Genomic DNA, 27,246 nt, shown 5'->3' with positions numbered 1-27,246 from the left:
AATATCACAGTAATCATAGTAATACAGTGAAAATTAATGTATAAAGTACAAAAAGTGAAAAACATACAAAAAAATAAAACACACACTTTTTATTATAGTAATAATTGCAGTTTACTCCCAGATTACCCCTAGCCCCCCCAAATTACCCGTAACCACCGCAGGTTGCCCATATCCGCCCCAGATTGCCCGTATCCACCCCAGATTGCCCGTAATCACCGCACGTTGCCTATAACCACCGCACGTTGCCCATAACCACCGCACGCTGCCCATAACCACCGCACGTTGCCACTAACCACCGCACGTTGCCACTAACCACCGCATGTTGCCACTAACCACCGCATGTTGCCTATAACCACCACATGTTGCCTATAACCACCGCATGTTGCCCATAACCACCGCACGTTGCCCATAACCACCGCACGTTGCCACTAACCACCGCACGTTGCCACTAACCACCGCACGTTGCCACTAACCACCGCACGTTGCCCATAACCACCGCACGCTGCCCATAACCACCGCACGTTGCCACTAACCACTGCACGTTGCCACTAACCACTGCACGTTGCCACTAACCACCGCACGTTGCCCATAACCACCGCACGTTGCCACTAACCACCGCACGTTGCCCATAACCACCGCACGTTGCCACTAACCACCGCACGTTGCCACTAACCACCGCACGTTGCCTATAACCACCGGACATTGCCTATAACCACCGCATGTTGCCTATAACCACCGCATGTTGCCTATAACCACCGCATGTTGCCTATAACCACCGCATGTTGCCTATAACCACCGCATGTTGCCCATAACCACCGCACGTTGCCCATAACCACCGCACGTTGCCTGTAACCACCCCAAATTGCCAGTGAGCCCCTCCAGATGGTCCGTAATCAGCCCCGATTGCCCGTAACCCCGCATATTGCACGTAACCACCGCACGTTGCCTCTAACCACTGCACGTTGCCTCTAACTCACACACGTTGCCAGTGACCCCCTCCAGATTGCCGTAACCACCCAAAATTACATGTACCCACCCCTGATTACCTATATGCACTTTCGTTTATCCGTAACCACCCCAGATTGTCTGTAACCACCCCATGTTGCCCGTAACCACCGCAGATTGTCTGTAACCCCCCCAGGTTGCCCCTAATCACATGTAATTCCCCCCAGATTGCCTCTGACCACCGCACGTTGCCTCTGACCACCGCACGTTGCCTCTGACCACCGCACGTTGCCTCTGACCACCGCACGTTGCCCCCGACCACCGCACGTTGCCCCCGACCACCTCACGTTGCCCCCGACCACCTCACGTTGCCCCCGACCACCGCACGTTGCCTCTGACCACCGCACGTTGCCTCTGACCACCGCACGTTGCCTCTGACCACCGCACGTTGCCCCCGACCACCGCACGTTGCCCCTGACCACCGCACGTTACAGGTTCCCATCCCAGATTACCTATAAGCACTTCAGTTTATCCGTAACCACCCCAGGTTGCCCGTTACCACCCCACGTTGCCCGTTACCACCCCTCGTTGCCCGTAACCACCGCAGGTTGCCCGTAACCACCACAGATTATCCGTAACCACCCCACATTACCTGTAATCTCATTTTTTTTTTGTATTTTAGTAACTGCGCTATTCTAATAACCATTACTAGCTGCGGTTTTGCTCCAGCAAATTGGCGCTCCCTTTCTTCTGAGCCCTGCTGTGTGCCCATACAGTGGTTTATGCCCACATATGGGGTACCGTTGTACTCAGGAGAACCTGCGTTACAGATTTTGGGGTACATTTTTTCTCCCATTCCTCGTGAAATTGAGAAATTTTAAACTAAACGAACATATATTGGAAAAATTCGAGTTTTTCATTTTTACTGTCTTATTTTGAATACTTTCCTCTAATACCTGTGGGGTCAAACCGCTCACTGCACCCCAAGATGAATTCTTTGAACGGTGTACTTTCCTAAATGGGGTGACTTTTGGGGGGGTTCTATTCTGCTGGCACTACAGGGGCGCTGCAAACGTACCTGGCGCTCAGAAACTTCTTCGGAAAAATCTGCACTGAAAATGCTAATTGGCGCTCCTTCCCTTCTGAGCCCGGCTGGGTGCCCATACAGTGGTTTATGCCCACATATGGGGTACCGTTCTACTCAGGGGAACCTGCGTTACAGATTTGGGCATGCAGCTTCTCTCCTGTTCCTCGTGAAATTGAGAAATTTCAAACTAAACAAACATATTATTGGAAAAATTCAAGTTTTTCAATTTTACTGTCTTATTTTGAATACTTTCCTCTAATACCTGTGGGGTCAAAATGGTCACCACACCCCAAGATGAATTCTTTGAGGGGTGCACTTTCCAAAATGGGGTGACTTATGGGGGGGTTCTCTTCTGCGGACACTACAGGGGCTCTGCAAACGCACCTGGCGCTCAGAAACTTCTTCAGCAAAATCTGAACTGAAAATGCTAATTGGCGCTCCCTTCCTTCTGAGCCCTCCTGTGTGCCCATACAGTGGTTTATGCCCCCATATGGGGTACCGTTGTACTCAGGAGAACCTGCGTTACAAATTTTGGGGTGCGGATTCTCTCATGTTCCTTGTGAAATTGAGAAATTTTAAACTAAACGAACATATTATTGGAAAAATTCGAGTTTTTCATTTTTACTGTCTAATTTTAAATACTTTCCTCTAATACCTGTGGGGTCAAAATGGTCACCAAACCCCAAGATGAATTCTTTGAGGGGTGTACTTTCCAAAATGGGGTGACTTTTGGGGGGGTTCTCTTCTACGGGCACTACATGGGCGCTGCAAACGCACCTGGCGCTCAGAAACTTCTTCAGCAAAATCTGCACTGAAAATGCTAATTGGCGCTCCTTCCCTTCTGAGCCCCGCTGTGTGCCCATACAGTGGTTTACGCCCACATATGGGGTACCGTTGTACTCAAGAGAACCTGTGTTACAAATTGTGGGGTGCAGATTCTCTCTTGTTCCTTTTGGAAAGGAGAAACTTTAATCTAAACATATATATTATTGGAAAATTAAAATTTTCGATTTCTTTAAGGCCTAATTGTGAATACTTTCCTCCAGCCCCTGTAGGGTTAAAATGCTCATTATACCCCTAGATTAATTCTTTAAGGTGTCTAGTTTCCAAAATGGGGTCACTTATGGGGTTTTACAGCATACAAGCCTCCTAAATCAACTTAAAAAAGAACTGGTCCCTAAAAAAAAATCAGTTTTGGAAACTTTCACAAAATGTGATAATTTGCTAATAAATTTCTAAGCCCCATAACAGCCTAAAAAAGTAAAATATGTTTCCCAAATTATGCCAGAATAAAGAGGACATATTGGTAATGTGATTTAGTAACTAATTTATGTGCTATGACTTCCTTTTTTAGAAGCAGAGAATTTCAGAAGTTCATAAAATGCAAAATTTTAAAATTTTTCATGATATTTTGATGTTTTTCACAAAAAACACACAAAGTAGTGACCAAATTTTGCCACTAATATAAAGTGCCATATGTGACAAAAAAACAATCTCAGAATCGCTAGCATACGTTAAAGCATCACTGAGCTATAAGCGCATAAAGTGAGACAGGTCAGATTTTGAAAAATGAGCCTGGTCATTAAGGCCAAAACAGGCTGCGGAGGCAAGGGGTTAAAGAGGCAGAAGAAGTAACAAGAAGAAAAGAGAAACGAGAAAATGAAAAAACGAGTTATCATAGGATCAGCTATGGATGAGTGTCATTAATCATTCGGGATGAAGTGACGTTTGGCAGCCGCAGGGTCATCAAAGATGAGGGTTCGGCCTTCTGAAGTGACTCTCAGGCGAGCTGGGTATTGTAGTTGGAAGCGAATGCCATTGTCCACCAGATGTTTGCAGACTTCTGAGAAGGCTTTACGCTGCTGGATGACCAAGGAAGAAAAATCTTGAAAAATTAGAATCCAGCGTCCTCAGATGATGGGTGGGCCCTTTTGTTTGTAGGTACGTAGGATTCGTTCCTTGGTGAGATAGTATAACAACGTCTTCTAAACTTTTTCTTTTCCTTCTAAAACCCCTCCTCCCTTCTTTTCCCTCTTTTCTTCTTATTTTTCTAACTGCTTTAACGGTGTGCTATTATAAGCCTTTATAGGTTTTGTTTCTATGGTTAACGTGATAGGATGCTCTGACTGAGCAGATTCTATATGGGTCTTTTTATGCAGTTTATATGACTTATGTTGTATTGAAATGGTTGCTTTAAGAAATATTAAGTTGCATGTTAGGCCAAAATGTTTGGCCTTTCTTTGAATTATGATGAAGTATTGACGATTGTTAATAATCATGATGTTTACAAAAAATAATTTTTTGCAATGCAAATGTCATTTAATAGAGGCTAAGTTAGTTTAGTTTCCCAAATGTATCCCTGTTTCCCTATTTCTATTCAGACCTAAAAACTTGGTAGACCAAGTTTTTAAATCACACACACACAGAAACAGGATATGTCCTAGAAATATACACAGTGATGTCACTTTTAGGGTAGCTTCACACACACCGTATCGCAGCAGATTTGATCTAAATAACTGAACACAGCATTAAATCTGCACCATCAAATCTGCTGCGGATCTGCTGCAGATCCGGTGTGTGAAGGCACCCTTAGGCTATGTTCAGACCATTACAAATCAAGAAGATGCCAGGAATGTGAATGGGGTCTGGTGTTTACCTTCATTGCAACAGTACATTACAATCAAATCCAGCCTTAGGCTATGTTCAAACTACGTAAAAGCATGGTTGTTGCTGCCATCAGCAACAACGGCTGTACTTAATGCAGTATGGAACATTGCCTTTTGTTCTATGGGATCCCGACCGGAGCGTATACACATCGTATACGATCCGGCCGGGATCCCACGCCGGGCCGCAAAGAACTGACATGTCAGTTTTCTGTGGCCGCAATTCAGTGAATTGCGGCCGTGGGAAACCCTGTCAGTTCACACAATGAAGCGAGTGGCTCCGGACGCTTGTTTCATTGTGTCCTATGGGGAGTTCTGATGCGGGCGCGTGCTGAACACTATGGCCATAAAGATCATCCGGCCGGTACTGCAGTACCGTCCGGGATGATCTGTGCAGAGACCGGCCGTTCTGTGACCCGGCCGGATCAGGGAAAGGCCGGTCTTATACGTAGTGTAAACATAGCCTTAAGCTGGAAAAAATCCCCTTACGGTAATCTCAAACAAATCAAAAACAACCTAAAAAGGATTGATTGGGGAAACACTAATAAAACATCACTTTTAATGATAATATTTAAAATAGAAAATACCCCACAAACACATAATACCACAGCTGTGGTTATCACAAAGTTCAGAAAAATTCTACAAAGCCACACACCAATCTCATGGCACTCCTGGACCTCAGTCAACACCAAGACTAATCGCTGTGGTAAAAGGATAATAAAGATACGATCTCACCTACTCCGCAGTCCAGTCCGATCCTGGTGTGTATCGATAATGCGCAGGAGTATGCCAATACACTTAGCAGGCCAGATATCCTCCTTCTAAATGCTAAGTGTGTGTATGCATTCCTACCCTTGCTCGCACAGGGTCTGTCGGGGGCACTCGCCCTAATAAGTACTGTACTAGTGGACCATTAGTACAGTCTATAGGTAGCCACTGCAACAGACAGTGCCTCTGCAGTATCCTCAGCTAGCGCAGTGCACGAGCGTACTATTTACCCACTGGAATAATTTACAGCATATAGCACTTTAGCTTTTGGCAAATTTTTTATCTGCACCAGTCAATTTAGGATCACCACTGTGATCTTTAGTACGTACTCTGACATTTACGCACCTATTTACACAATTATTTAAACATAGAAACCCTTTTATTTTTATACTTTCCCCTGATGATAATAGGTAACCTCAATAGAGACGGGCCACGTAGGGATGTAAATATAGGGCGACTTTTAGGAGTAAGGGCAGGGGTCGCCCTTATTAGGGTGAGTGCCCCGACGGACCCTGTGCGAGCAGGGGTAGGAATGCATACACACACTTAGAGGCATTTAGGGAAAGGACATCTGGCCTGCTAAGTGTATTATCGATACTGGACTCTGGAGTGACACACCAGGATCGGACTGGACTGTGGAGTGGATGAGATTGTATCTTTATTATCCTTTTACCGCAGCGATTAGTCTTGGTGTGGATTGAGGTCCAGGAGAGCCACGAGATTGGTGTGTGGCTTTGTAGAATTTTTCTGTAGTTTGTGATAACCACGGTTGTGGTATTATGTGTTTGTGGGGTATTTTCTATTTTAAATATTATCATTAAAAGTGATGTTTTATTGGTGTTTCCCCAATCAATCCTTTTTAGGTTGTTTTTCTATTTGCTTCATTGCAACAGTGATAATTACTCTTAGGGGAAGGATAAGTTATTTTTGTTGTTTTCTGTCTGTAGATAGGTGTGTATTCTTACATCTATTTACATGTATTGCACTAAATTGGTCCAATGGTCTCCAGTTTTAGGCTATGTTCTCACAACATTTTTTTTTTATGTGAGAAATGTCCATCACTTGAAAAAGATTGTCAAAAGTCAAATGTTTTTATGTAACAAAAAAGTGTTGTGAAAACATAGCATTAAAGATGCTAATTCCAAGTTCAAATCAAATATATTTGTACTAGTACTGTAATATGCTTGTGGGTTGCAAGCTGATTACTGTAATTTAAACACTGTTTCCCTTTTTAATCTTTTTACTATCTAATATACAGAATTATCTAGAAGTGTGTTTTATACCCTGTATTTTTAGGTAATATAGCCCTTTTGAAAAAAGGAAGAGCATTGGTATAAGGAGAATCTACATATAGATGTTTGTAAGAAATGATAGTTCCTTTATGGTAAATATCGATTTGAATATCGATTTGAAAGTCGTATAGAAGCACAAATATAGTTAAAAGCATAGAGCTGAGCAAAGTTCATCCATCCAACATTTTTAATTAAGAAAAGTTTCACTGTTAACTTTTGTAGATTTAGGAATTTGACACCCACTCTTAGTTTAGAAGGGGTTGAATAAGGGCTATATTAACATCAAGAGGACAACCACTCACGTATGCCAAGGGGATTTTGGAAATGATTCTCATTTGCTGACAGCACCCTCATTACTGATTGTGTAAGTAATTTATCAAGCATTTCTGAAAATAAACCTTTCATATATGCTAATAGGACTTGGCAGGGAAGAAGCTTTGGCAGAACTTAACGTTCCTAGTTCTTAAAAAAAAAAATCATGTTAAGGTCTAAGCATTTTTTTTTTAATATTTATCAGCCATGTTATTTTAAAAGTGCCAGTTAATAATACAAATGCAGGATGGAGCGGAAGCAAATATTTCCTATTGAAAGAGCATAATACCAAACTTGGTTATAGTACAGTAGAAATGTGTCTGGCAGGCATTTATTTTTAAATAATCATTTCAAAAATGGTTTACTACTTTAGTGTATTATTTTAAATGACTCATCAAGTACAGTGAATGTAGATTTTATAATATATCTACTTACAGTTTTGTTTAATTGAAAGTCTTTATGTAAAATTGTTTAGTGCAAAATTGTAAAATCAAAATCAATTTATCTTGAGTTTCCTATTTATTTGACCTATTGGTATACCACAGTTACTGTGGGCCTTGAAGCGACAGGGGTTTTTTTTTGTGCTTTTATTCAATGAGTCATATGTTTTTGATTTTTGACATTAACATAATAGTATGAGAGTCTTTTTTGTAATATTTTGTGGTGGATGTTAATATTCAGCATTTGTGGAGGGTTTTGTTGCTTTTTATTCACTATTTTATATAAATCACTTGTTTTGGGACAATTCTGAGACTATTTCGAGACAATTCTGAGACAAATTACCACCACAGAAAATAGACTAGGCTAATTGCACTTTCAATAGACCAGTCTATTTCTGCTATAGCAGAATTAGATCACACATAGAAAAATCCCCTGTTGATAAATCACCCCCATTATATTTATGTGAATGTAGAGTGCATACATGTGTGAAAAGTAAGTATATCTATTGTATTATGTGTGTATAAACTGTATGTGTTTCATGACTGTGTGTATGAATACAGTTAGTGCACTTTCTGAACACTTGCATTTATTTGTGGTTAAATTGGCATTTGTTTCCTGTAAAATAAAGGTATACATTCAGAAAAAAGACTTTTTTTCAAGGTATACTGTACAGTTGTGAAGCTGTCAAATGGGCTCCCGTGGGATTTCAACTGCACTGTAGGACAGGACTGAAGTCGTGCTGCGGGAAACTGATCAGAATTGATAAGTGTATGCACCAGTGTGCAGTGGGAGGGGGGGGGATTAAAAAACATAGTTAAAAACAAAAACAAAGCAAGTTAAACATTTTTGATATGCATGTTCTTTTCATCTGATTGTTGACAGCTTGTTTACTAGGTTAATGACCACCACTTTGCTCTAAAAGCAATGGTCTGGCTGGTTTATATATACAGTAGCTATAATGTAAGTGTAGATGTATAGAGATATAGGGGGGATTTATCAATCATGTGGACTATTTTATTTGGAATAGAAAAGTTGTTAAATTTTGTGAAACTGCATAGTTGTGCAAAATTATGAAACTTTTAACCCAACATCCGCTGATCATGCCTACCTCAGCGTACGCTTAAAAATAGGCATAATCATGTGGGACTATTTAAAATAATCGGTCGCACACCAACTCCACACTAGAGGTGGTGCATGTCAGGTTTGCTCTATGACTCGGTTTGCTCTATGGGTCTTGCGCAGGGTGCCCAGCCCATGGGGAAAGAAGAAGTTAAGTGGTTATGCAATAGCATTACCACTTAACCCCGGGCGCTGTACAGTAAGAAGCAGTGCACAGCACACCACTCCTTACTGTACAGAAGCATGGAATCCCCTCATAATGCTGGGCAGATGGGAATACCCAAATTTTTATTGAAAGACATTTTTCTAACCTGCCTTTGGACTGACATCTATTTCATAACGAATTCTGATATTTGAGTTTGCAGAGATATCTTTCATAAAGTCATCCTACATGCACTTGAATTACAATATTTTTCTGAATAAAAGGCTAATACTTTAAATAAAGATTCCCAATTCATTGATGTTTGGGCAGTTTTCTTCTATGCACCTTGCTGAACTTTTAGACAGTGTCCCTTTGAATTACATTCAGTTATGACTCATGCCAGACTTTGTTATTGTGCAGACTTTTTTAAACAAAGATTATTGATCCATACATTTGGCAGCTACACTGAAGCTGCAATAGCAATGGTTTCTGGATATAACTTTTAATGCAATTTAAATATGTTGTGCTGTCTTTTTATATTTACATTTAAGGAGTACATTTTTATGGTTACTGACTACTCTTTCATTCTGATTTCGTAAATAGCTTTATATTAGTTACTGCACCAAAAGGTGCATTATGAATTAAACAAATACTTAAAGAAGCACTCAGATTTTTTTGCCTTTGTATTAGAGTAGGCCATTAATAAAGACTAATGTAGAGACATTAGTTTATGTTTTGTTTGTAATTGTTTATACTGCCATGGTTGTTTGCTATTTCAATTGTTTCTCCCCTCTGATATGGATAATTTCTCATAATGTCTTTGGCTTTGGAGAGACAGGGGGCAGAATTTCATAGGACTGAACTTATAAGTGCATCAAACAATAGATCAAATCTGCACATAGGTCATTTATCCCCTAAGCCGCCCAATTTTCTTGCAGCTTCGGCCTGTGTCTTTGCATATATTTCCTCCTGGTCATCTCTTACAGGCAGGAGGCACAGAGGAGATATCCTATGAGGCACACTAGAGAATCTGAACACAACACACAGCAGAGACAGGCAGTGAATATCTGGGGAATTGTATAACTCTGCAGCTAATCATTGTTTTGACTTCTACTATGTGCAGGGCCGTATTACCAGCTGCTGCTGCCCTAAGTACTAGACCTGAAGACACCCCATCTTCACTTACCAATTAGCATCATGAGTTTCTAGTTTTTTGAACATCAAATTGATAACTGATCAGTCTTAGGCCTCATTCCCATATTTACTGTACGTCACCACATGCAGCCAAAACCAGACCCTTATGCAGTAGCCAATAGGCGTAGAGCCAATAATCCTGGTAACAGCACATGACTACTGGGGAAGAAATGGGAACATAGTAGAAATGTAGAAACATTGTCTAAATCGCATTTTTCATGGTTTTTAACTGCTTAAAACATAAACAAATTTCTACATGACCAAAGATTAGGTCAGTGTTTAACTGGATAACACCATCATACCAGACCCGACCAATTACCCCCCCCCCCCCATTCCTGATTTCTTCTGCAGCACTAATTTCATGGAGGGACTTAAAAGCCTCTTTAACCCCTTGCCTCTTTAGCCTGTTTTGGCCTTAATGGCCAATGGCTAATTGGCCTCTTTATGTAGTGATAACTGTGCGATGCTTTTAATTATCGCGGTTATTCTGAATTTTCTTTTTTGGGACATACTTCTCTTTAGGTGTGTGGTATACTTTGGTTGATACACTCAGTAGTTTTTTGTAAAAAACACATTTCCGCAAAAATTAAAAAAATTTACATTTCTTTATATTCAAAATTTGCTTTTCCTAAGGAAGATAGTCATGCCACATGAACTTATTATTACTGCAACATTTCCAACATGTCTACTTGAGGCTATGTTCACACAACGTCAAAAATTGAGAAAAGGCGCCCGATTTTGTATATTTAAAAAAAGTCAGTTTTTGTCGCAATTTAACTGTATGCAAAGGCAATACATTGAAGTCAATAGGAAGATGGACCTCCAATGCACGCAATGCATTGAATAACGGACGTTTTTTACCGCGGATGGCAAAATAATGAATATGAACATTATTTTCGGATGTCTTTTGCAAACAGCAGACGTTTTTTATTAGTTGTTCACACAGTTTTTTTTTCTCGCCATTCTTTTTCTGTTTTTACTATTAAATTCAATGGACTTTTCAATTAAGCCACACCCAAAGTCCAATTAGTAATCCCAAGCTAGAATAATGTACCAACAGCCGTCACTATAGGGAGGCCAGACAGCTAAATGACGTCCGTTATTTTAAACTCAAAATAACAGACGTCATTTTAAACAGAGCTGAAAAAACATTGTGGGAACATAGCCTTATGGTGACTTCATTTGGTGAATGTCCTTTTACTTTTTAGGATGTTAGAGGACTTTGAAATTTTGCAGCGATTTTTAAAAATTTCATTAAAATTTCAATTCTTATTTTCTTAGGGACCAGTTCAGTTTGAAGTGGATTTGTGGGGCCTTGTATGTTAGTTATCCCCATAAATCCCTGCACTGTAAAATCTGCACCCCTCAAAGTATTCAAAGTAACATTTCATAAGTTTATTTACCCTTTAGGTGTTTCGCAGAAATTTAAGCAAGTTGGAGGGGAAATTTAAATATTTCATTTTTGGTGGCAGATATTCTATTTTAATATTTTTTTTTTCTCTAACACAGCAAATACTGAGAAATACCACTCATTATTGATTTCCCTTATTCCAGTGTTTCAAGAAATCCCCCATATGTGGGCGCAGTGCATCACCTGACTCAACCACAGGCCGCAGATGTGACAGAGACCTGGTAAATTTTGGGGCCTTTTTTAGTTTAGTTTTTTTTTTTTAGCCATTATGTCACAGAGCCTTGCGGTGCAAAAATATTTGTGTAAGACAAATTGGCCTTTCCATCAGTACCATTCTGGGGGGCATGTGGAACCCTAATAATTTTTTGTTAAATTTTTTATGAGGTGGTATGAATAAAAAACACAATTTAGCAGCTGTTTTCACCATTTTTTTTCTACTCCATTTACTATACGTTACATATGGCATGTTATCGTTATTTGTCAGGTCGGTATGATTATAGCGATATCCATTTTATATAGTTTTAGTTATAGTTCATGGCAATCTATATCATAAAAATTAAAGTCTGTCTGTCTGTCCCGTATAAACTTCCAAACGCCTGAACCATTTGACCCCAAATTTGGCCAAAGATACATTGGGTGCCCGGGAAGGTTAGAGTGAAGGTCACGTTCCCGCCAGATGTACAGGAGGGGAGGGGGAAGAGCGCCCCCTAGAAATTAATGGGAAAATCTCCACACTGCACACACAGGTGATATAATTAGCGCTGCAGCTTTCCAGGAGAAACGGCAGTTGGAGGCCTTAGCAATTAATAGGATTGCTACTTTCATTTTCACAGGGAGCTGGAATCTGATTGGTTGCTAGGGCCAGCTGCCTCACAACAGATCCACAGAAATAAATACAGTAAGGGTGCCTTCACACCTACCAGATCCGCAGCGGAATCCACTGCGGATCCAGGGTCATTCAACCCTATGACACTACATACTCGCAGCCGGATTGACATCCCGCTGCGAGCATGTAAAATAACCCAACACTGACAGAGGCACCCATCATCCCGCCCGCACAGACCGCTGTTAGATCGTGCAGGCTCCCCTCCAGTGTGTTCAGCGCTGTGCTGCTGCCGGGCACAGCTCTCTCCTCACGGCTCTGGACGCTGCATACACCGCTCCAGCTTGCTTCGGGGGGACGTGCAATGTGCACCGTCCAGAGCCATGAGGAGAGAGCTGTGCCCGGCAGCAGCAGCACAGCGCTGAACACACTGGAGGGGAGCCTGCACGATCTAACAGCGGTCTGTGCTGGCAGAATGATGGGTGCCTCAGCCAGGGGGGTTAATTTACATACTCGCAGCGGGATGTCAATCCTGCTGCGAGTATGTAGTGTCATAGGGTTGTATGACACTGGATCCGCAGTGAATTTCACTGTGAATTCGCAGCGTGAAATCCGCTGCGGATCCGGTAGGTGTGAAGGCACCCTAAAAGTGTACAGTGTATATACAGTGTTTACAGTAAGGGGCCGGGTGGTGGTGTTGTGAATGTCTACAGTAAGGGGGTTAGGGAATGTATACAGCATGGGGGCTATCTGGGGGGGTGTATACAGCATGGGGCCTACCTGCAGGGGGTAGTGTATACAGCATGGGGGCTACCTACAGGGGGAGTGTATACTGCATGGGGGCTACCTGCATGGGGCTACCTGCAGGGGGTAGTTTGTACAGCATGGGGGCTACCTGCAGGGGGTAGTGTATACAGCATAGGGGCTACCTGCAAGGGAGAGTGTATACAGCATGGGGCCTACCTGCAGTGGGGAGTGTATACAGCATGGGGCCTACCTGCAGGGGGGAGTGTATAAAGCATGGGGGCTACCTGCAGGGGGAGTGTATACAGCATGGGGGCTACCTTCAGGGGGAGTGTATACAGCATGGGGCTACCTGCAGGGGGGAGTTTGTACAGCATGGGGGCTACCTGAAGGGGGGAGTGTATACAGTATGGGGGCTACCTGCAGGGTGGGAGTGTATACAGTATGGGGGCAACCTGCAAGAATGGGGGAGTGTATACAGTATGGGGGCCACATGCAAAGGGGGGTGTATACAATACGGGGGCTACCTGCAGGGGGGAGTGTATACAGTATTAGAAACTTTGAAATCTCTTCTGTGTTGTCCTCACCAAGGATGAAAGGTAGTGCCTAAGAGGGCCAGATTATAATGATGCAGGATTGTGTATATTATTATATGCTGCACACTACAGGTATACAGGACCCCAGAACTATACAATACAGGTATACAGGAAGTCCACCAACTATATACTACAGGTATACAGGACCTCCACTAACACTGTCAATGTTATATATATCCAGGCTCAGCATAACACTACCAATGTTGTACATAACCCGGCTGTATATAACACTGCTAATGTTGTATATAACCAGGCTGTATATGACACTGCCAATGTTGCATATAACCAGGCTCAGCATAACACTATCAATGTTGTATATAACCAGGCTCTGTATAACACTGCCAATGTTGTATATAACCAGGCTCTGTATAACACTGACAATGTTGTATATAACCAGGCTGTATATTACATTGCCAATGTTGTATATAACCAGGCTTTATATAACACTGTCAATGTTGTATATAACCAAGCTCAGTATACAGTCTAGTGATGAGCGAATAGTAAAATATTCGAATACAGTACGTACGAATATCTCCCGTACGATTATTAAAAAACATCTATTCAACCACTTGGAGGTAAAAAACAGAAGCTGGGGGATTTGAACGCTTATCGAATATTTATCGAATATTCTGCGAACTATTCGATAATATTCAATAGATCGAATACCTTACTATTCGATCGAATAGTATTCGCTCATCACTAATGCAGTCTGATCACATGATGACATCTCAGTTTGGCTATTAGGTATTTAGGATGTTTAAAGTTTTCATTTTGGTTAGTTTTTTCTTTATTTTTTTTTGCGCCGTTAATCAGGCAGGATAATTAATGTAACAGGTTAATAGACGGGGTCATTACGGACGTGGTGATACCAAATATATGTATCTCATTTATAGGGGGTCATTTATAAAGGGGGATGGGGCATGTGTATTTATGTATGTATTTGTGTGTGTTTTAACTTTTCAGGTACATCTATAATACGTTAAGCACATGATCAGTGCTGTAATGTATTATAGAATAAATGATCTGTCAGAACGCTCAGTGTAGCTTAGCAGTTCAGACACATTGAGCAGCATCTTGGATGGTATGTTAACCCCCCCTGAGGATCCACGCGGCTCCGGCGGGGGGGGAGGCGGAGGGAGCAGATCTTCTCCGGATTCCCCATAAACGCTGCGGTCCCATGAACCGTGGCGCCTATGGGGTTAACTGCCTGGTGTGTGTGGGGGAGCGCGGCTCCCCTCCGGGCAGTGGCAGCGGGAGGAGGCTGTGTGACACAGATCGGGGCGGGGGGGGGGGAGGCAGGGAAAGCATGACGTTTGGGAAACCTCATGTTGCAGGAACTACCTGCTTTACATGACGTTTCCCAAACGTCATTTTGTTGCAAGGGGTTAATACTTCTATTCTAAAGTTCAAGAAAAGACAATGAGAGCTGCCCACATGTATTTTTAAATCAAATGAAAAAAAAAACAAATGCAACCTAGAAAAACAGCTGAGAACACTTGCTTAGCTTACATGTGCAACCAGCAACCAGCTTTCTTTCAATATAATGCCACTATACTATAGGTTTTCACTAAGCATTATCATTTCATCATTTCTTATAATGGTAATATACTTTCACAGAGCTGATAAGGTGGTGCTGCCAGCCACAACCTGCTGCCTAAGATATAAGTATTCATGCCATCCAGTGTATCTAATGTGCATAGTATATGAAAGTGCTAAGAGAAGTAGGTAACAAGGATATTGTAGTAGGAAAGGTATATAAAAATAGTTTCCAAGGGAGAGTGAAGAAGCAGCTGGAATATTTTCATTCTTTATGGTAATGCCAATTTTACACTAGTTTTAATTTTACTCCCACAATTACCGCTTAGAGTGTTATAATACTGTTCTACTTTTACTTAGGTATGTACTATAGCGGTTTATGTTGCATATTTCATGTAGAGTAACATTGTTCCCTCTAAAAGGAAATCCTCTTCTCATAAAAGGTAAAATATCAAGTATGGACTATCGATCCAGTGACGGAGCAGCTTGTTCCCTCCATCTGATAATAGAACAGGTCAGAAAATGCAACCATAGGAATAAATTGCCTCGGTTCGATTTGCAGTTAGTCGTTGTCTAAACTTTAATTCTGTGAAAAACATTTGAACTGTTTACAATCACAGAGGACATTAATCTTCCCGTAGAATTTAGAGCTACTGGAGACACAACTCTATGACCATGTTCTGCCTAATGTGAGATTTTCCAGATTCATAGTTTACATATTCTGGGTTAGTTCACTCTAGTTTTGTGGTTCGTGCATGAGTGATTATAGCACACATTTTCTTCTCATCTGTGGATAGAAAAATGAACAGCCATAAAACTCAAGATAAAAGAATACAGTGGATCTAATGTCTATAGATTGTATCTATTAGTCCCCGGACCTCAAATTAAAACCAATGGATGGAATCAGGGTTGATAGTTTCTGCTTCTGTAGTGTTCATTTGTAAATAATTATACTGGTGTCAGCCAAACCTGCCTATTTCAGTGAATCCTGCCAAAAATCAAATGCGTATGGGAGTCCCTGTCTCTCCTCTGGTGCATGATGTCAAAGGGGGAGAAGGATTGTGATGTTAGATTTTAAATGCAGAGACACAATAAAGCTCAGCTAAGGCCAACAACTACCGTATGGGTATGGCCACCTTAAATTCTTACCTTGGTCTCCCACTAGCATGCTGTCATTTACTGCTGTAAGCTCTTGGTTCATACCCTGATCACCTTGGCCTCTAGTGTGGTGCATGCTAGTGGACGACCAATAACTTGCCAGATGGTATTGTGTGATGCCACTACTTTAGTGGTTGGTCGGAGTATAGCTCAGCCAGATGGAAGGTTGTCGTGACTGCAGTTCCGGTTGGACACACAGGTGGGGGGGGGGGGCACACCTGCTTTTATTTTAAGGTGGGTGTCTATACCCTTTCCCCTGTGGTCGGTGACCTGCCGGGCTGTGAGGTTTTTTTTGGGGTACTTATCAAGGTGGCCCGGAGTGGAGTTATGACCCACCCGGACTGTCGTTACCGCCACCCACAGAAAAAGGAGATGACCCTAAGATATTGTGATGGCTGTGTAGGTGCCAAAACATTAATCACTGAGTCCTGTTACCATAAATAAAATCTTCTGTACTTCAGGAGTGTTCAATACAGTAGCTGATAATAGACTTCTGACTTGATTAGACACAATCTGCATTAAGAGCTTTTGGAGCAGAAGAGCTGTGCTGACTTGTGTGCAGAAAAGTAGAGTGAATTTAGAGCAGTAGAGAGAAGTTTGTGCTGAGAGTGTAGCGTAGTAGAGAGGAGTTTGTACTGAGAGTCCCAACTCAGGGTAGAAGTGTGCTTTGACGGAACTTTAGAAGAAACAAGTAGAATACTGAAGAATACTTGAGAATAGAAGACTACTTGTGCCCATGTTTTGATCTTTGTTGTTGCTGTACAACCTGTTGCCCTACAGTGTCGGGTGACCCGTCCTCCTAAGGTGACATAAGCCCCAGACCTTGTTACCTGAGTGGAGCAAGGTGGCCTGGTTGCACCTGCGCTGCGAGATAGAGTACTTAGGCTTTTAGCAACTTTGCTCTATGCGAATCAGTTCCTCTTTTTCAGGATACTGTCCTGCACTGTTAGAGGTGTTCATAGCGTGGGTTGAGGTGATCTCTGCCTTGTCCTCTCCTGAGTAGTGTAGCACTGCATAATAAGGCTGTGTTGCTTTAAAGAAGTCTCTGTGTCTCTCATACGTCTGTCCACTACCACGCACCAGACTAAACTACTGGTGGGAGGACCTGGCTGGACTACAGCAGGCACCGTCTTGTCGTGCGTCCTCTTTCTACCAAGACTTAACAAAGACTCCCTAAGTGTGTACTTCCTCTCCCCATGTGACAACTTCCTACAGGGTGTGTTATAGCTCCTGTGAATGGTGGAGAAGAGAGTGTAGAGGAACAAAGGAGAATAGAGATAGGTGGAGAACAGAAAAGAGCTCTTATTGGTGTGCAGATTACCAACAAACAATAACCGCTTGTTCACTACAGCTGTGCAATATAGAAGTACATATACAAATAGGAACGACATTTAATGGCAAAACTTAGGTACAACTTTATTACCTCTTTTACTTAGAGTACAGGCTTTTGCGAGGGGTGTATAGGCCAGTAACACCCGTGGACCACTCTGGCATGCTGCTGCTTCTCCTGCAGTTACTGGTCTGGCCAGTAAGATGCATTCACATGCCCCTCCTGTTACTTATAGGGATTATCCAGCACCAGTATGTGCACTCCTAATCTATCCTCTATGTATTCCTTTTCTGTCCTCTATCTACACCCGAGGAAGGTTTTAAATAAGTGCGAAAGGTGTTGTTTCTGTGCACAATAAAATTTTATGCTTAGTTGATATAAACTTTGCATATGGTCCCTATACTGTGCAAAGGAAATATTGGGTCATCTTCATTTTTGCATTGTAGTGACACAGATGTCCTCTGAGCTGCTTGGCCAGCTGCTACCCACACCAAGACCAGGACCACTATTGGGAAGTGACCTTGTATTTCTTAGCAGCTTCCACATCCAGGAGTGTGGGATAAATGGTAAAAACCTAAAGGATACTTAAATTTAACATTTTTTTTTATACTTTATTTAAAAAATATATACATAAATGAAATAAAATATAAAACAGCACTCTTTCCTGACTTTTTTTCTTTTGCTTTTCGTTTTTCTTTTCCATTCCCATAAATGTTGCACCAACCTTAAGTCCCTAAGGGACTTCTATACTGTATGCAAAATAAAATGTGTAAAAAAAAAAAAAAAAAAGAAAGAAAGAAAAAAGTTTAGACATATATTTTTTTTTAAAACCTAATTAAAAAATGCCCCAATAAAAATTTATATTACTCCCTTTCCCATTAAACAAATAAAAATAAATAAACATTACATATCGTAGAATGTGGAATTGTCTGATCTATTAAAATATAACAATACTCTTCCCAAACGGTGAACAGCATAAATGAAGAGCTAAAAAAAAAACAGTCTGCCTTTTGTTCCACGTCTGGCCAATTTTATCTTCTAGCACATCTTCTGGTTGCATGGCCGCAACATATCATTTCGAATAAAGGACCTCAATTTTTTTCCAGGTTTTGGCATACCTTCTGTTTCCAACTCCAGGTGAAGCTAGATTTTTCTTCGGTCCATCACGCTGAGACCAAAGGGCAAGTTGAGAGTTAATCAGATCCTGGGGAATTATCTACTTCACTTTGTCTCTGCTTACTAGGATGACTGGTAAAGTCTGCTTTGGGTGGAGTTTCCTTACAACCATCTGGACTCGAGTTCTACAGGCACGTCTCCATTCTTTTTAGTCTATGGGCAACACCCTTGTCCTCAGTTGCCTTTGTCTACATCCTCTGAGGTCTCTGCTGTGGACAAATCTGACAGAAACTTTGCGTCCATTTAAAAGAAAAACAAGGGACAGCGCTCCATGGCACGGATCAGCTGGACTCAAAGGGGTGAAGGGATAGAATATGGTAACCTTCACCTGATAGAGTTGTGCTGAACAGGAGGCACAACTCTCGGAATAGCATTAAAAGTATAATCCTGCGAACCGCAGCCACACCCAAACTCCAGGGAATATTGAGGAAAACACCACCAAACTCCAACAACGGGGATCCAGGCGCAGTTCCGACTAATGGTGACCAAATGAATAATGTAAAACTATAAAAATTTATAAAAAATACCCAATGCATTTCGGAATCGTACCGGTTCCTTTTTCAAGAGTCATATAACATTACAGGAGAGACACACAACACAACTTATACCAAAAAGAAATAGTGATGTCAATAAGATAGGTGGAGCTACTCCTCCCATCAGGGTTACATACATAGTTACATATAGTTACATAGTCAAGTTTAACCAAGGAGGGGATGGATACAGGGAAGGGGACAGATGATGATAGGTTCTATACATATGCATTTATATTATTTTGGTCTAAGAACTTGTCTAGCCCTGTTTTGAAGCCCTCTACTGTTGTTGCTGTGACCAGATCCTGTGGTAGACTGTTCCACAGATTCACAGTCCTCATGGTAAAGAAGGCTTGTCGCCTCCGGAGATTGAACCTTTTTTTCTCCAGTCGGAGGCAGTGCCCCCTTGTCCTTTGAGGGGGTTTTATCTGGAACATCTTTTCCCCATATTTCTTGTAGGGGCCATTTATATATTTAAATAAATTAATCATATCTCCCCTTAAACGTCTCTTCTCCAGACTAAACATATTTAATTCTTTTAATCTCTTCTCATAACTAAGATGATCCATTCCTCTTATTAGTTTAGTTGCCCGTCTTTGTACCCTTTCCAGCTCTAGAACATCCTTTTTATGAATCGGATTCCAAAACTGGACAGCATACTCCAGATGAGGCCGCACCAAAGCTTTTTAAAGCGGTAATATTATATCCCTGTCCCGAGAGTCCATGCCTGTTTTAATGCATGACAATATCCTGCTGGCTTTAGAAGCAGCTGACTGACATTGTGTACTGTTCTGTGGTTTATTATCTACAAGTACACCCAGATCCTTCTCCATCAGTGACTCTCCCAGTGTAACTCCCCCTAGGACATATGATGCATGTGGGTTATTAGTACCCAGGTGCATAACTTTACATTTATCCACATTGAACCTCATTTGCCAAGTGAACGCCCAAACACTCAGTGTGTCTAAGTCAACTTGTAAGATCTACACATCCTCCATAGACTGTACTGTACTACAAAGCTTGGTGTCATCTGCAAAAACAGAAACATTGCTGGTTATTCCATTCTCAATATCATAAATAAACAAGTTAAACAGAAGGGGAAGGGGGCCCAGTACTGACCCTTGGGAGACACCACTTATTACCAGGGACCATTCGGAGTAGGAATCATTGACCACCACTCTCTGGGTACGATTATTAAGCCAGTTTTCAATCCAGTTACACATTAAACTTTCCAGACCGATAGACTTTAACTTTCCCATCAGACGCCCATGAGGAACTGTGTCAAACGCTTTTAACTCCTAAAGAGCTGGTTACAGCTGAATGTATTTTTGAAAAATACACCTGTATGAACTTTATGCACACTGCACACACCTCTTTCTCCTCATCCTCTTAGTAGGCCTCTAAATGGTTATTTTTTAAATGCCTCCATCTCTCCTGCCATGTTCTGCTACCTTATTTAGTTGAACCGCAACCTCCGTGTTCCCCGCTGAGCTCTTCTCGCTGCCACCAATGGTACCAATTTTTCATCAGTTTACCAACTCATTTTTACCAAAAGCCCATTTTTGTCAGTCATTGCAGAATTTTTTTTTTAAAAGATTAATTTGAACATCTGTTAGATTATTCAATCTTTGGTACAAAGGAGTTGGTTAATTTTTTTCTGAGTGGGCAAAAAGCCTTTTTTTGTCAGTCTGCATTACAAAATATATATAATTTTTTAATTAATCCGAACATCTGTTATATTAATTAATCTTTGGTGCAGAGGAGTTGGTGGTTAAATTTTTTCTGAGTGGGCAAAAACCCCATTTTTGTCAGTCTGCACTGCAAAATATATATATTTTTTAATTAATCTGAACATCTGTTAGATTAATCAGTCTTTGGTACAGAGGAGTTGGTCAGTTTGGTCAGTTTGCATAGCTGAATAATTTTTTAAAAAATCAATCTCAACATCTGTTAGATGAATCAATCTTTGGTAATGGTGGTCAAATTTTTCCTGAGTGGGTAAAAAGCCGATTTTGGTCAGTTTAATGTTGCTGAATAATTAAAAAAAAAATCAATCTCATCACCTGTTAGATGTGTCGATGTTTCATACAGAAGAATTGGTGGTTAAATTTATCCTGAGTGGGTTCAGAGCCCATATTTGACAGTCTGCACTGCAGAACAATTCTCTTCATCTGTAAGATGTATCGATGTTTCGTACAGAGGAGTTCCCAAGTTTTTTTCTTCCATAGACTATAATGGGATTTCGATATTGAAGAGCTATTCGATTCGAATTTTGAATTATCAAATATTTCACTATTCGCTCATTTCTTTCATTCTTAAAGCCAAATTTCAGGCTATAGGTTGTTCCATGTTTCCAGTTTACTCTTCTGGGGGATAATTACAGTTTCTCCTACTAAATATAGGTGTCAAAATTAACCCGAACATCCCCCATTGACTTTAATAGGGTTCGAGTTCGAGCCGAACTTCGAACCGACTTTCACTACTGTGCGAGGTTTGACTCAAACTTGAACATTTTACTGTTCCATCATCACTAGTTACAATATCACTTATGTCTTTATTAAGAAATATCACCACAATGTAAACATTCTGAAGAGTTAGATCTTTAGTCCATTCTGTTTAGATTTAATGATAGCTAAAATGGAGACATTAAACCACAATTTTGTTTTGTAACTTCAAAACAGTGTAAAATGGTGTTTAATGGCTCTCATATGCTATTGACATGCTATTTAAAGGTTGCATCCAACATTGGTTTCTCTTTGTTTTCCACAGCTGTTAGCAATGTGTGCATTATGACTGTCAAATAATTTCTGTATCTTTTGTTTAAAATGCCCTGTATATCTGTAAATGTACAAAAGTTAGTGACAACTTGAAAGGGACATTCAGGATTATAAAAAAAAAATCCTATTGCCACTTTTGGTAATGACCTGTCACAGGTATTTTCAGCTCATTCCCAACAGCCATAATGCTTTTATTTTTCCACCTACAGGACTGGTTGGGGTGTTATTTTTTAGGGTGCGATCTGTAGTTTTTATTGGTATCATAATAGTGTAAAAATAATTTTGATCACTTTGTATTATTGTTTTTTTAATATATATAATATAAAAAAATCTGCAATTCTAGTGTTTATTTTCCTCTTTTTGTTTACGCTGTTTACGCTGCAGGAAAAATATTTCAATAGATTGGACATTTCAGCATGCTACAATCTATAATATGTTTATTTGGTTTTATTTGCCAATTAAAGCACAGGGCCAGTGCTGTAACTGAAATAAGACATTTTTTGCTATGACCAATTGGTTTGGCAATGTCATACAGGCTCTGTAACTGTCAATGCTGTATGTCAGTATAATAGCCGAATACTGTTTTATGTATTCATAGACCTCACAGGACAAGAGAGTAACATATTTTCATGAATAAAACAGACTGTCTTATTTTTAATAGACAGACATACCACATGAGCACAAACTATTCCTGAATAGCTTGGAAACTGAGATATTATCACAGACTTAAGTAGTGGATAGCTGGCTCTAAGCTAAAGAACTGAAGACAACCAAACACCTGAAAAGGCTCAACAAATGAAACCAGATGAGATTGAGTCAATGGATAATATGTTCTCCTTCATTTTTGTATGTGGCTTTTGGCCCCCATATGTTTTTTTGTTGTTGTTAAACCTTGTTAGACAGACAGAAATATCCACCCTGTCCATTTTACAATTATCCTGAAGTAAAGCTTAATAATAGTTATACAATATAGGGGTGATAAAAGTAAAGCTTTTTGGCTGCTATACAATACTAAACCTTTGCTGTTCCTAGGCTATAAAATTTTGATTTAAGTGGACAAATCTTTTTCCTGGCTACCAATTTATGTTTCCAACTCTGCATTCCCTCTGAGAGACAACTTGGTCTTCGTACAGTATGTAAGAACATAGTTTCAATTTAACGTGCTGTGCTACCCAACAAAGGGTTAAAAGTTACAGATTTGTATTTTTTCTTAATGTATCTGTGTAACAGTTGGCCGACACTTGAGACACTTACTATTCACAAGGTATTCTCATTTGAGAAAAATAGGAAATTGCAAAGGATTACTTTTTTACTACGCTGTACGTCTCAGTGTTTCTCTTTTGTTAGACACAAAAGAAAAATCCTCACTTAATTTTGAAATGTATGTATCCTCTAGTTTATAAAGTTTGTCAGTTCAGGCAAAATGGCTTAGTAAAGTAGGCTTAGTCAATTTTGGAAATTCTGTCCTGATTATTGCATTACTCAGAAAATGAATGAAATGTTTTAGTATCATGGAATATCTAGAGAGAAGAGCGGTCCTAACACATCTTGTAACATTTACGTATTATTGAGCCATACTGACTAAGCATGCTTAAGGCAAAATAATTTTCTTTGGTAGAGTACAAAGTATTGAATCAATAGACTACTGTATAATATTCCTTGAGCGGTGGAAATAAAGTTCTCAGAGAAGATTGGATAATGATATGTTGGCTATGTTTGGAAAGTGTCATAATTATGGTTTGAAGATGAGAAAATGTTAGGAAGAGTCAAATGCGACATTGTTCCTTACTGCCTAGAATAATAAAAACCTTAATAAGAACCTTTTCTTAATGTGTGTGGCAGTTTACATTTTATAGACTATAGGTCTTGACAACTAGCTGTGGACAGAAGGTGATTTTGTTAATTTCATAATTACTGAAGCTATAGTAGCTGTACAGTAGATAAAACTATTTGACCTAGATGAAAAAGGGGTTTTAGTAAGACCCCAATATTGCTGTACATGTATTTCTTGAGTAATAGTTGAAAAAAAAATGCAACCTAAAAAATTGTGAAGTTGATAAGAAAAATATATATAACGGAATAATAACCAACTTATATATATTATAAAATAAGACACTTTTTTTATAAGATACCTGTACTATCAAAATATATGTAAATATGTGCATGGTTTTGTTAGATGAACCCTTCAGAGTGGTGACAAGGTGTTTTTAGAGCTCTGACTACTGCTTTTAATGGTGCACAGCTATTTCTTATTCTCTTTTTTATTTCAGGGGGAAAGGCCAGAGTTAGGTTGTTTGCCAGTAGTACTCATACAGGCACTTATAGTTCTTACTTGTTTGGCCCATGACCAGTGTCGGACTGACCCACCAGAGGACCGGAGGATCCTCTGATGGGCTCCCAGCTTTAGAACTTGCACAAACTCTGACTAACATGTTGTTTCTCACTGACTCTTCATTGGTGGGCACAAGATACCTCAGTCCGACACTTCCCATGACAGCACTAACTCCTTTTTGTTATGCCATGATATCATCCTAATGAAAGTGCACTGGCCTGAGCAGGATGGCCGTGTGGGATGAGTTACAGTATACTACTATAGAAGGTATGTGGAGGGGAAAAAAAGAGTTACTTATACACCAGGTTTGCAAGGTGTTATGTGTGTAAAAAAAAAACAGCAGCACAGCAAGGAAAGGGTTATACTTAGCCTAAACTGATGATAATGATAATGACAAGTCTACAGACCAACATGAAGGGGAAGTATATAAAGGAGGCAGCCCTTTTTACATACATTAGTAGCAGCAGTGGCATTTACTCAAGGGAGAGTTTCCTAGAACTTTTTGCATTGTCAGAGATGAGATGAAAACCTTGATTTACCGTTTTAGGCACAGTGTGCATTCTCTGGATTAGGCAGGAGGCTCACAGATTACAGGTACACAGCCCAGGTAGAGGTACATAATATTAGCTAAGCCCTCTCCTTACTTCCTGTGTTCCATTTTGGTGTCTCTGTTAGTAGACAACAGAAAGTAGACAACAATTTGCAGGGAAGTCATATCTTCTGGTCTCAGGAAGTCATATCTTCAAGTCTCAAAAAAGATCATCCCGGCCGGTACTGATGATCTTAAGCGCCGCATCCGTGCGAGCCCGCATCAGAACTACCCACTGCACACTATGGAGTGTACGTCCGGAGCCGCTCGCTCCATAGTTTGCAGTGACAGGGTTTTCTGCAGCTGCTATTCAATGAATAGCGGCCGCAGAAAACTGACATGTCAGTTTTCTACTGCGCCGCTAGAGATACCGGCCGGATCGTAAACTCTGTGTACACACTCCGGACGGGATTCCCTCGGCCTGCAGCACAACGTAAATTCCGTACCAGTCACGGCCGTTGCAACCTAAATGTGTTTTGCTTTAAACTTAATGAGAGTAAAGGTATTATCTGATGGTGTGGATTGTCTTTCACTGAGGATGATGTTTATATATTGATTAGGTGAAGGAGCGAAAAGAAAACCTGTTGGAAACTACTGTATGCATCTAAGCTAAAAATAATATTAACACAATTGTTCCAAGGCAGAATTCCAAGCCCAACTGAAAAGTAGGAGCAGAATGTGCTCTGTGCAGATACTGGATAACTATGTTACAGTAAGTGCATAGCAGTACACACGACAGCCTAATAATTTGGTCCAACCCTAGTGAAATTACACAGATATTTGTCTTAGTTTCAATAATCACTAAAAAGGATTTTCATTGCTTTAAAAGTAACATTTAGGCTTGGATGACAAATACCACACTACATATCCTAGAGCGAAAAATCATCCCAAACATTCTAGTCTGTTGCTCATAATTACAATGAGTTTCCAAATGGTTTAAGTAAAGCAGGCTGTACAGTTCATCCAAATAAATTAACCTGAAGGCTAATTAAAGCCGCTACATTCTCCAGCAGTAATACAGGCAACAATTGGGTCTACTGTAAGCTGCTGTTGTTTACAATGAAACCAGCTGAAATGAAAGCACTATAATGTAAAAGGTAAATAAAAGAGGTGGAGTGAGCATAAATTTAGATTGTAACCTTGGGGCTGCCATTTGTTTTCCGTTGTTTTGCATTCCTTTTGTCAATCTGTTTTCACTTTTAGTTATGGGCAGCCTCCTACATGAAACACACATTGTAAACACAACTTGATTTGAATTTTTGTGTAGCATCAATTGAAAGTTTGTGGTAATTTTGCCATTTGGCTTCATTTTCTTGTGCCTTCCGAAAACATGGAAGTAGATTACGCCTAATGATAGAAGACTGCAGCTAGACAAAGCACAATAATTGCAGATCTACAAAGACCTGGTTTTAATTTGTTTACAATTCTGGGACTTGTTAACTTGGTACAGAATCTACTTTATTTGGTGCTCCCACTACGGGTGTAACATACAATTTCAATTTTAAGGGAACATAATTATTAATTCATTTCAAAATGGGAGTTAACATATTCAACAAAGGATGTTGGTGGTTTTCATGTTTTAATTGGAAACATGAAAATAGATTTACAAATGCAGATCTGTAGTCTATGAAAATGATGTGAAAACTTTGTTTCAAATCTTAAATTATGCTCTGGCTGCTTCCTTAAATGGGGTACAAATCAACTGGTACAAAATTTTTTTACAGATTTCTAAATTACTTCTATATAAAAATGTTTTCCAATACTTATCAGCTGCTGTATGTCCTGTTTGGTTTAAAAAAAAAATGCTTGGGACAGTGAAAAAGAAGCATCTGCATTCATTGGCTGGCTAAACCATGTGACCTTCACAGTAATAAAATAATGGATTTGAGGTTCGTTTTCAGATGCTACTTGGAGCAAGACAGGAAGACAGTGTGTAGCAGGGACAGTTAGGTGTTAAGTGGTTTTAGGCAGGAGGGACCCCCAAAAGCCCTTGTTAGGGCTAAAATCATAGATAACAGTGATTGATCACACACATATATACAGCTATTAAACCGGCTAGCAGAACATAGGTGTGCTCAAAAAGGCAGATAGCTGGAGTGCATCCACTGTGAGGAATAGGCTGCAGTGTCTATATAGGGTATACAGCTGTATACTCCTTGTGTGCCAAGGCTAAAAATATAAGTGTAGTACTACTTTTCTGCGTGCTGTGCACAGCATAACAAGGTCTTATGCCTGTTGCCTGCTGTAGGGCATTCTAATATGTCATAGAGAGGGTATACGG

At 40.3% G+C, this 27,246-nt stretch overlaps 1 protein-coding gene across 8 annotated transcripts in view; it reads left to right on the top strand.

The window, feature by feature from the left end:
* Positions 1 to 27,246, top strand: part of SUGCT (succinyl-CoA:glutarate-CoA transferase) — a 660,405-nt gene that overhangs the window by 569,208 nt on the left and 63,951 nt on the right. For 2 of the 8 annotated variants that reach the window (XM_069960336.1, XM_069960340.1), the window contains one exon: positions 11,518 to 11,595. The exons of the other annotated variants lie outside the window; for them this stretch is intronic. In XM_069960336.1, the coding sequence (XP_069816437.1) occupies positions 11,518 to 11,595 (78 nt within the window). The remainder of the gene's footprint in view (positions 1 to 11,517; positions 11,596 to 27,246) is intronic. 8 annotated transcript variants of the gene reach the window in all.

This window comes from Dendropsophus ebraccatus, chromosome 2 (assembly GCF_027789765.1).
Source record: "Dendropsophus ebraccatus isolate aDenEbr1 chromosome 2, aDenEbr1.pat, whole genome shotgun sequence".
Classification (NCBI taxonomy): domain Eukaryota; kingdom Metazoa; phylum Chordata; class Amphibia; order Anura; family Hylidae; genus Dendropsophus; species Dendropsophus ebraccatus.
Note: the sequence above shows the minus strand (reverse complement) of the source record. Positions and strands in the feature narration are given on the sequence as shown.